General features: G+C 40.6%; 2 protein-coding genes across 2 annotated transcripts; both read left to right on the top strand.

Annotated features, from left to right (window-relative positions):
• Window positions 1–734: 734 nt before the first annotated feature.
• On the top strand, window positions 735–6024 carry ptges (prostaglandin E synthase). Its single transcript, XM_077011896.1, has 3 exons — window positions 735–1302; window positions 1526–1608; window positions 4530–6024. Exons 1-3 carry the CDS (start codon window positions 1195–1197, stop codon window positions 4777–4779), a joined length of 441 nt encoding a protein of 146 aa, XP_076868011.1. The 5' UTR covers window positions 735–1194; the 3' UTR covers window positions 4780–6024.
• A 3411-nt stretch (window positions 6025–9435) lies between these two features.
• On the top strand, window positions 9436–11791 carry timm22 (translocase of inner mitochondrial membrane 22 homolog (yeast)). Its single transcript, XM_077011884.1, has 4 exons — window positions 9436–9722; window positions 10758–10954; window positions 11201–11273; window positions 11364–11791. The coding sequence occupies exons 1-4, from the start codon at window positions 9464–9466 to the stop codon at window positions 11438–11440; spliced, it is 606 nt and encodes a 201-aa protein (XP_076867999.1). The 5' UTR covers window positions 9436–9463; the 3' UTR covers window positions 11441–11791.
• The last annotated feature ends 59 nt before the right edge of the window (window positions 11792–11850 follow it).

Raw genomic sequence — 11850 nt, 5'->3', positions numbered from 1 at the left:
GCAAACAGCTGTGCACGATGAGTTGAGTTTTGGGACGTAACACAAGGATATGCGAGCAACATCTTTTTAATGTCAGGTATATATCTTAGTCATCAAGGGTAAATGCGTAAAATATGCTACCCTGCTGGTGCCAGCCCGCATCCGGGAGGCAGAGAATAAATTGATAAATTCAAAAATATTGCATGATCTGTCTTGCTGAAGAATGTTACAAAATTGCACATGGATCACGATTGCTTACATCCTGCCTTTAGGAAGACCACAGGCAAACTCATAAACCCTATGTGTCACTTCAGGAAAATCACACAAAGATTTGGTAACCATTCGCGCATCATAATCCCAGACTAATATCTTAATATCTAAACACGAAAACCTAATCAAATGGATAATAAAATGTTTCATTGGCTAATTATGTGGTTGGAATATAGCCTAATCCCTCTATCACTCCAGAATGCCTCCGCCGGATTAGCTAATCGGGAGATTCCCAGTGGGCCGGTGTTCATGCCAATCTCGAGTTTGGACCGGTTGGATGTTTCATTTATTCAAATTCCTCCTTCATGGAAAAAAGTGGGTGTAAACTCCAAAAAGGGGCCCACTCCGGCCCTGCTTCCATGTAATGTAATTAATATTTTGGTATGCACTGCGTTTTACGCAACATCTCCAAATTTGGAAGTCTCCAAATCATCTGATGACAGCTTCTAACAGCTTTAAAATATTTAGGCTAACATTTATGCACTCTATAGCTCTTATGTGGACAACAACATATCATATCGGTGATTGTTAAACTTTTTAACGTGATATTAAGGTATTCTTTGCAGAAACCGCTTTTATTTAAAACTTTTCAGCCTTAAAATACGGCCAAGACAAAGATAGTTTGGAATTACCGTAATCTCAACACACTGAACTGGGCTGGCAAAAAAATCATTACCCAATGGTTCAGAAACTTTCCACATTTCCAATCTGAGTCACCTTAGATTAAGATGTGGAAACAGAGAAATTACTACAACATGCGAGAGGCGCAGGAGAAAGGAGGGGAAAAACGGAAACTCGTCAGTGCAAGTTGTGGTCTCCGGAGACCCACTACGTGTGGACTATTGCTAAGTAACAATGGTGAGTCAGTACTGCCCAGTTAGTCTTTGCTTATAAAACGACGACGGAATCATTCACGTTTCATAAACAGTTTACAATAAGAACACCATGCTTTGGAGCCCCGTCTTCTCCTGCTTCGCCTTCTACAGCACGCTGTTAATTCTGAAGATGTACATTATCGCTATCATCACGGGACAGTTAAGGCTGCGGAAAAAGGTAAGAGTGGAAATGCTTTTAAAAACGGAATATGACCATAACATGGAAAAGTTTAGTTGACAGCAAGTTCAGTTAGATTATGTGCCCTGCGCAGCACCTCAAATCCAGAAGGCATTGCAATGTTACGCCCATAATTACACGTACAGAAGGGATATAAAGAATTCTGTTCGGTTTGTCAAACAGAATATTTTCATGACATGGAACCTCTCATATGTGTGGACAGGCTTTTGTTAATCCCGAGGACGCTGCGAGGCATGGAGGAGATCGGTTCTGCAGAACAGACCCGGACGTGGAGCGGTGCAGAAGGTAAGCAAGTGAACATCTTTACCAGATGTTTATCACTCGTTGCTGGTATGTAAAACGACCGCTCTTTCCAAAAAATCTTTTACGTAAGGCCTGTACAACGCAGGAAAACGCAGAAGGAATACTTGAAGTGTAGTCATCGCAGCAGGGGAAAGACGTTTCTAATGGTTAATGCAAAATAGAATATGCTAAAAGTAAAAAAAATCCATAAACGTTTTAAGTCATTCAATGCCGATCATTTCAAGAATTGTAAATGTAGTGGTTTGCTAAATTGGTCGCTGTTTAAGATTTATGTGTGGTGTGTACATTATATTTCATGTACAAAAACTTTTCACCCTCTACCTGTTCCAAAAACTTTTTTCAGAGAACTATGGAAAAAATCTACTATTTTTCATGCAGCATCTCGACAGAAGCAGTTTTATAAAAAGTTAGAAAGTTACAATTATGAGAGACAATTATCAGACATTGCACAGCAAGTGAACATCTGTATGTTTTACATTTCCACTTAGCTGTCCAGGCAGGGAATGTGTGTGTGTGTGTGTGTGTGTGTGTGTGTGTGTGTGTGTGTGTGTGTGTGTGTGTGTGTGTGCGTGCGTGTGCGTGTGTGTATGTGTGTGTGTGTGTGTGTGTGTGTGTGTTTGTGTGTGTGTGTGTGTTTGTGCATGCATGCTTGGAAGAATTTAGACCCGTGGGTCCAGAAGCAATAAGAGGCCAGGGCTGAACATTTGGAAGGAGGAATGAGCAGCAGAACATTCTGGATCTGCTCCTGCTCTTCCTGGCTGGACTTATATTAATGCTTCAGATGTTCCACACAAGTTTTGCTGTGAAGCTTTGGATTATAAGGGAATAATTTGCTGAACAAACGATGTTGATTGGCTAAATACATAATCCTAAAATTCAAATAAAAAATAATGGATAGATGCTTATCGGTACCAGCAAATAATAGGTGAACAAAAATCATTTAGAGTACTTATCTAAGCAAAGGCTAATATTTGTGTTGGCTCTCATGTCAGAGGCGGGAAACACCTCCATATAGCGTGGTGGGTTAAACCCGGGCCTTTCCTTCCTCAGTTACAGAGGATTTGAGCAGATTTCAGCAGACTCCATTCTCCGTTCTTCTGTCCTCTGTTATTAACTTCTATTATCACTCAGTCACTTTATTTCCCGTTGGCAGGCTGAAGGATTTACCAGCCATGTTCCCACGCCACCTTGTGCTATTGTGTAGCCCTTTCTTTTTTCTGTATTTTAAAAAGAAAAACATGCATAAAAATGAGGGTGCACATTCCTGTCTATGAAACTAACCTATAAAGGGCTTCAGATAGTAGCTCAGCTTTTTACAAGACATAGTTTAAAAGAGCTGTTCACTGGAGACCACCATCATTCCTTGAAACACTATAAAAATAAAATACTGATAGTAGTCATGAATAGAATTACTACATTAAAGTTGAGTTAAAGCAATGAACATACAGCTCATGCCTGCTGTCAATCAAAGCTCATCCATTTCCATTGAGTCAGACAAACTGAACAAAGCCGTAAATTCTTTGGACTTGTTCTATTTGTTTTGCTGCTGACATCCAGGCTTCACTAATGGAGATAGGAGAAAGCTGAACAGGTAGGTTGGTGTCACTAACATGGACTGTAGCACTTGATAGGATATTGTTCATAAGCTTGATCTTAGCATTACATTATCTCTGAAACTCAATGGTAACTCTAACCATAACAACAGAGATACAAGAAAAAAAAATTCTGTTAATAAGCTGCAATCCAGCTTTTAAAAAAAAACCCCCACACACACACACACACATACTGTAGCATGTGTGGAATGAATACTGGTTTCTGGTTTAAGTAATTGCAAGGGTTCAAGTACACTGGGTACTGCAGCTGTCCACAATGTTTGTAATAGCCAACATGGCTCACCACGTCTTTGTAGAAGGACATTTAAGGATTTCTTTTTTGGGCATGTCAGTGGGTTGATGGGGAAGTGGATCCTCTGAAGACACATGACCCGTCTTGCATTACTTTAGCATAGGAACCTTCTAGAAATGAGGAGCAGGTACCTGAGTCCATGCAGCAGGGGGGCAATTAAAGGGTACTTACAACCTGTTAACAGTAAGAGGGACAAGAACACTTGCATATATCAGGTGCTTATATGTGGGACTAGAGAAAAATGGTAGATGGGTAAATAATGAACAGGAAATGGATAAATAATAAACAGGAAATTAGAGACTAATAAAATAGATAATATGCATATTTCCATCCTCTTAAAATATGGGCATGGAGTAAGAATGTAAATGTAATAAACCAGTCTGATCTATCTGAGGTCTGTTTAAGAAACGGGTACAGGAAGTGAATCAGAGACATTTCCTTTCCTGAAAGTGAGAGGAGAGTGATATAAGGAACATTTTCAGGAACTGCGGTGGGGCCTCTCTGAGTGTGTGCAGTTTCTTAATGTTGGGTTTTATGGTATTGAACCAGTCTGTAGTGTGAAGGCAGCCTCATGAAATTCCACGGGGAGTTGTCAGAAGTTCACCAAAAAGACAACCATATCTGAGCACTATGTTCAGTGCCTAAGGGTTAGAATCACTTTCTCTGTAGTGCGAGTGACCTGCAAATGACTGTATAAAGTAAACTGAACTGAGTAAAAGTTTAGTCTGCCTGATGTTTGCAAACTTTAACATCTGGGCTCAATGCCACAAGGCAAATGAAGTCAATTCATAATCAACCCCCTGATCTAAGCCAGATGTGATAGTTTTCTGGGTCACATTGCAAGTGGGTGAATGATTCCATGTGTGTTGTAATCTCCTTTCAAAGGGGAATGTGAGCAATTTTCTGTCTACGTATTTTCTAGTTTCCATCGTCTTTTTTTCGGACTTCACGTCACTGTGTATCCGTGTGTACTTACAGGTAATGCACTTGTGTTTCAGGGCTCATCTCAATGACATGGAGAACATCTTCCCCTTCCTGTTCCTTGGCTCCATCTACTCCTTCACTGAGCCGTCCCTGCTGATAGCACGATGTCATTTCCTGCTCTTCTTCATGGCCCGCATTGTCCACAGTGCGGCGTACCTCTTGGCCCTGAGAGCACCTATGCGGTCGGTGGCGTACACCATTGCCCAGTTGCCCTGCATCTCCATGGTGATACAGATACTTGTCGCCATGGCTTCCTATGCATGACAACGTCCAGGGCACGCATCAGATGCAGGGTTGACTGCAGCCTGTAACCAGTTTCCTCATCATTGTCTGGCTGTAAGGAACACAAATATGAACATTTCACCTGTAGGCCAAGCTGAAGTGTTAAGATCCAAATGAAGGCTACAGATATCAGGTCAGAGGTTTGAACATTACAGCACCTGCTCCTCCAGTACCTGCTGTTTATAAAGCAGCTGTGTTTCCGTCGTTTTCAAACGTGCATGCACATTAAAGGTCATTTCACAGACGACAAGCTCGTTCTGCAAAGGTCGCCACTCCTAGACAGGATGGTCCATCAGCGCTTCAGCCAAGCCGGGTCCAGGCCTTTCAGAAGCACTGTAGCGTATAACAGGGCTTTGTTTGTATCACAAACACCAGCTTCTCTCTCTCCCTCCGAGTCCCGCCTGTCATTGTGAGCCTGGATTAGCACGCAGAGTGGTTAGCAGGGGCTGTCTTTGCCATAAACAGACTGACAGGCAAACTGTACTGACAGTACATGTTGGACTGTGTGACAGTAGTGTTGGACTGCAATATGTGTATCATATCAAAGGGTTCTGGGTTCTTTTAATACTACCACCATTTAGTAATGGAATGACAAGCTCCTGTAGGGCAGTATTTTAAAGAGAGTATTTGCATATTAAATTATTAAGATTACTTTAGAATTATGTTACTTCTGTAGCAAAGATATTATCAAATGTATACTTGAAGATGAATGTTTATAATAAAGATATTATCCAGGCTCTCAGGCACTGTAAATGTGTGTGTGTGTGTGTGTGTGTGTGTGTGTGTGTGTGTGTGTGTGTGTATGTGCTGTCGGTGTTGGTTAAATGAGTATTGCCTTGGTGGTAGATAACAGCCTAACTGGACCAAAACCAATTCATCAAGCGGTTGTGCACCGCATACCAACAATCCATGGAGTTATGCAAGAGTAAGAGATGGAGGAGATGGAGGAGATGGAGGAGGCAGCATAGTGACAGAACACCTCCATGCATCCATCAGCTGACGTTCACACTTTTCAAACACCAATGGTGAAGGCCTTTCACCAATTACAATTACTACAACTATGATGAAAACACAAGTGCTTATTGCATTTCATTAGCATTGCCTTTGGCTTGCTCATTAGGGTTCTGGACCCATAGTATTGTTAACCTTGTAAACCCTGTAAAGCTGCTTTGCGACAACTTGAGTTGTTAAAAGCGCTATACAAATAAACTTTGATTGATTGATTGAGCATTGATTAGAGTGATGTTCTAAATAAATGTAAAACTTTACAAAGTTTACAAACTTGTTCTCCAGCACTGTTGGTTGCAGCATCACTAAATCACTAACCCTAACCCTATGCTAGAGACCCGGCTGTAGATATCTAACATGATCTAAGCGACTCTGTGTAACGTTATCATCACACCCCTGTTAGTGGCTCTGGGGGAAGTGTGTGGTAGGCAGAGGGGTAGATGCAGCATTATCACTGCACATTGGTGTGAAAGGAAGTGCTCGGCTCTGAGATTGCATGTGAAGCCCTGGTGTCATGCAGGTACTGACCTGCACGCTCAGCCTCCTCAGGGGAGAGTACCTACACACGGATGTGCCAGAACACGCCTGTGGCATCCACACTGGCGTGTTCAAGTGTCAGGCCCCAGACAGAAAATGAAATTATTATTAAATGAAGATTATGTTCTCTCACACTCTCTCTTTCCCCTCAAAGAAGGAGCAGGACACAAAAGAATAAAAAAGAAAAGGATCTTGGGCAACATCCTCAATCTCAAGTTACCAGATGACATGTTTAAGTAATTACAGTCCATGCACGACACATGCTATAAACTACCATTATCTACTCTCATGCTGACAGTACAGTTTAAAACACTTCTTAAATGGTGTTGACATTTTTGACAGGTTTGGGATTTATTGCACATACCCATGTGACCTCAACAAAGTAAAAATCCAGATAATTCTATTTACATTATATTTGTTCTTTAGATTTTGTTACAGCTCACTGTTTCAAGGTTATCTGTAGGATGCACTAATGCTGTACTAAATCTTCTCTAAATAAATATGAATGAAATATCTTTCACAGTAAATGTTCACACTTGTATATGCAACATTATGCATTTTGTCTTGTGATGGTCTTATGACCATGTAACGTGCATCATAAAACGAACCAGAAGCCGGCAACCCATTTTAGACTAGGTTTTTCTTCATGAGTTCATTTTTATAAAGGGCTTATCCAACACTGCCACCCAGTGGCTAATATTTACATTACATTTACGGCATTTGGCAGACGCCCTTATCCAGAGCGACTTACATTTTTATCTCATTATCTCACACTTGCTCAGGGGAACCTCAGTCATGGCCACTGGTCTGGGAATCGAACCCACGACCCACGACTGGTCACAAGACCAGTTCCCTAACCACCAGGCCATGACTGCAATAATATAGATGTAAACACGCCGCTGACTTTATCACAGCTCTCAATGTGCCTGTACCAGGTCAAAGTTTTCCTTGCTCCTGTTTTCATATGGAACTAGGATAGTGTAAAAATGCGGATCGACTGGAGGTCCCTGATAACTGGACTGTGAGATTTAGAAAATTCCACCTGTGTGTGAAATTACAGTTATCATGAGCTGTTGCCATGTGCAGCTTACAGATTTGTAGAAGTCATGTTCTAATCCCATGTAGTAGTCCCAGAACCATGCTTTCCCACAGACAGTTGTCCAAAGTACCAACACACAAAGGTAGGTGGTGAGGCGATGAGCAGAGCAGGGGATACAGGAAGTGCATCATTCTCATTTAGGAAATGAAGTCAAGCCAATCACCTCACCTCGTGCCTCAACCACAAATCCAAATCAAATAATTACACACTCTATTCTACCACCATTCGAAAATGAGGGTTTGCTTCTCACAGTCCACTGCAGCTCAAACCAGTTCTGCCGACGTACAGGATGAGAAACATTCTACTTCGTAACTGCTAACATGATTTAAAATTAATAATCCCATTGACATTGTAGGAGTAGATGAGTAAGCTCCATTCAGTGTAATAGGTGGAATATTAACTAACTGTATACATCAGCATCAACCAGTAACTACAGCTACATTTGACTCTACATACACTCTTCTGGGTTTATTACTGTCATGCAGAGCTACTGAAATCACTCATATTTACAATGTTTGATTTTACTTTAGCAATGCTTCAGCCAACAGGAAAAAGCTCACCTAAACGTGGCCAAGGCTTTAATCTTGAGATAAAAGAGAATTGCTAAATTCTTCCAGAAAATTCCTTTTAGTAGTTTGCTCATGACTGATAAAAACCTTAATCAGTAGAACAACAGCTGATGCAGCCTGCGGACTAGCTGAGTAGCCAGAAGACTTTAAGGATGACGGTACATTTATACTGCAGTGGCAGCCACTGCCAGGAAGAGACGGAGAGTCTGGAGCGAGTGAACCTTCTCACATTTTCTGTGTTAGCTTAAATGTCAAACTCTAAATGCCAGTGTTTGTAGTGTAGTTGGGTCTTGTTTACCTTTAATTGTGTTATTTTAGTTTGGGTAGAGTTAATAAAAATAAATAAATAAGAATGTTCCACTATCTCTTGCAGTGCAACATATAGTTCATTATTTATCACTGAGAATTCAAACAGAGTTACAAAATGGCCGACGCACTGTTTCTGTTTCTAGATTATGGAGGGGTTCGGTCAGACATGTCAGCAGTGCTGCCATCCTAGAATGGTCAATTTGAGCATTTTAGGCAGTGTTTTAGGGAAAGAGACAATGAATGGACAGTGTCACTGGAGAGGGACAGTGACTGGACAACTGGACAGTGTCACTGGAGAGGGACAATGACCTCACTAGACAGATTGTGTGCATTTGAGCAGAAGCTGAGCAATCAATCTTTGGTTTACAGTCAGACCTTCAGAAAGGTTGTTTTACAATATATTTTCTGACTTTTTACATTTGTTGATGAATTACATTATAGACCAATCTTATTGCAACATTTTTGTAACACATTATCATTAGTAATACAGAACTGAACACATACGTAATTCATTGTATGTGTTAATGCTCATAGGCTGAGATTAAAAAACGCTTGTTTCATGGGAACACAGCACCCCCACCCTTCGTATACAGCACCCCCTACTGGACAAACTGAAGAGTAAACTCACCCAGGCCCATGCAAAGATGTCGAACTCCACCAACTATTCAGGGAAAACATGAAAAAAACCCTTTTGTCATTTAATTATGAATTATACAGTATTGTTTTAGGCACTTGGTTTAATCAGAGTATTCTGTAACCACGTTAAAAATGTAACATGCCTGCAACCAAAACCAGTATCTAGCGATCTGAATATTCCTTGACGCGTAGACCGAGTCACTGCAATAACTGCCACTGACCGTCAGGGGGCGCGTGAAACGCACAAGGTCAGTACTTCAACAGTGGCGAATCTGCGGCGGTTGTAAATTTATTGCAGTTGTAAAAATAAAATATAAAATAAAATAAAATTATAAACTATGGTAAATAAAATTATTAATCACAGCACCAGTTAACGCTACCATATAAGGCATAAGATTTATGTAGTTGTCACTAGTTATACGACGAATTGTGATGTTCACTTGATGCTTTCTCGAATCGAGAAATATATTATGTTGTCATATTTACCAGGCTGTCAGAGCACACCATCATGGCGGCGCCCGTGGGTAGTAGCAGTACGTCTGTTTCGAGCAGTTCTGGTCAGTCGACTGTAGTGTCTACACCGGAAAATGTACATCTACAATATAGTGTTCTTTTGGAACATCTTATCGGCGAGAAGAGACAAATTAAAGACCTGAGGCCCGGTATTATGGGGGCCCTACCGAGTCCACACAAAACAGACGAACAGAAAATGATTGAACGGGGAATGGAAAGTTGTGCTTTCAAAGCAGCGCTGGCATGTATTGGAGGTAATTAGTAGAGACAATAGGATATCAAGCTGCGGATGGACGTGAATTAATAATTGCATCTGAAATGTGAAATGATGTCGAAACACGTTACTAACTTGGACATGGTCAGAGGTGAAGAGCACGGCTCGAAATGCTGGGGGGCGAATGAACGCTAGACTAGCTGGACTGTGCAACGTAGGACTACAGCGATACATTATATGAGTAATCGAATATTCTCGGCCGATTGCTCAGCCGATTAATCGAGCAATCGGACATGACATCGATTTCCTTTATTAAATAGCAATGATAAATATCCAAAAGAGAATATAAGACTCTTCAAATGAACAGATTTGTATCGGTTGTAAAAATCTACATTTTCATTGCTAAAGCTGCCTAAAATATATTTCAAAGCGAAACGTAATTTAGTGCTTTCTGAGTTTGACATAAAACATTTTCTGAAATGCAAAACATGGAAAAAAAATCAAATTCATTTCAAATTACAAAGTCAGTTTTTCCATTTTTTTCAACATGTGTGTAACATCTGTGGATGGAAGAGTTGTTAAATATTTTGATGTAGTGATGCTGTGATTGTAGATCACCAATTTATCTTTTTATTTCAAAATATAAACCAGATACTACTGTAATTTGCCATTTCCTTTTTTCATTGACTCATTTCCTACTTTGGCTTGCTAATGGTTCAAGAAAATATGCAAAAAATGCTTTTGGTCACTTAACCCACACTTCTACATTAGAACACAGTGTCGCCTCATTTGAACATTTGTTGTTGTATTCTCCCAGGTCTGGTATTTAGCTTTAGTTTCTTTATGTCTTATGTTTTATGTGTAAAGTTTTCATGCAAGGCACAATAAGAGTAGGAATGTCGTGGATTAAGTTATATGGAAGAGAAATTTTGATCCAAAGATTATGCATAGTTTTTTCTGAGTTTCTCAAGGAATCATTTCAGCCCTAATTCAATAATTTTGTTTGTTAACAACAGCTTAATTTGCATTTGTTGGAATTACTTGTTGTAATTTACATTGTTTTTATTCCTTCTAGGCTTTGTGCTAGGAGGCGCTTTTGGAGTCTTCACAGCTGGTATTGACACTAATGTTGGGTTTGATCCAAAAGACCCACTGAAGACTCCCACAGCGAGAGAAGTCTTGAGAGACATGGGGCAGAGAGGAATGTCTTATGCAAAAAATTTTGCTATAGTTGGAGCCATGTTTTCGTGTACAGAGTGCATCATAGAATCAGTACGTATTTTTAACCATCACTATTGTTTGTCCATCTGCCCTGCTTTTATGCTTTTTGAACCACAAATGCATATGTAGCTTCAAGCATGACTTTGGCAGCTATTTCCTAATTACAATTTTATGTCCAATTATGTATTTTGCAAAATGTCTACAAAACATCTTGGATTATCATGATGGCAGCGTTGCAAACGGCCCCATCTAGTGGCTCTCGTATGTATTAACATGTAGATGTAATTTCTGTGTCAGCACCGTGGTAAATCCGATTGGAAGAATGCAGTATACAGCGGCTGTATTACTGGAGGGGCAATTGGATTCAGAGGTAGGAATCGGTTTAATTGTCTTTATAACTTTTATCTTACGTTAGAGGCAGTTTGTTCATAACTTCACCAAGGTTCCTCGTTCCTCATAGCTGGGCTGAAGGCTGGGGTTCTGGGCTGTGGAGGTTTCGCGGCTTTCTCAGCTGCCATCGAGTACTACCTACGATGAAGGTCTGCTGGACCTCCTCACCGATTGGGTGCTGTCCCACTGGGACGCTCCTGCTACCATGAGCGGTCATCTCACTGTGAGAACTTCCTCACTGGACCAGTTGGGACAGGTGTATTGTGTGTGTTTGAGCATGTGGACATGTCCTGCCTGTAGGCGTTAGTACTGCATTACCAACTGCCCCTTGGCTTAAGAATGCTGATCTACACATGATACACAAACCATTTTCACCTTGCATCATGATTGCCATGGTGACTGGAGAGGTAAGGCAAAAAAGACAATTTGAAAGTGATGGATGTTATGAATATTCTTTAGCTGATGCATAAAGGATCGTCCATTAAAGGATACACTGAATTTTCAACTCATAAATGGAAAGATCTGTAAATGAACTAATAAATACCATACAACTCAAA

Source organism: Brachyhypopomus gauderio, chromosome 7, assembly GCF_052324685.1.
Source record: "Brachyhypopomus gauderio isolate BG-103 chromosome 7, BGAUD_0.2, whole genome shotgun sequence".
In the NCBI taxonomy this organism is placed as follows: domain Eukaryota; kingdom Metazoa; phylum Chordata; class Actinopteri; order Gymnotiformes; family Hypopomidae; genus Brachyhypopomus; species Brachyhypopomus gauderio.
This window is presented reverse-complemented; position numbering and strand designations above follow the sequence as displayed.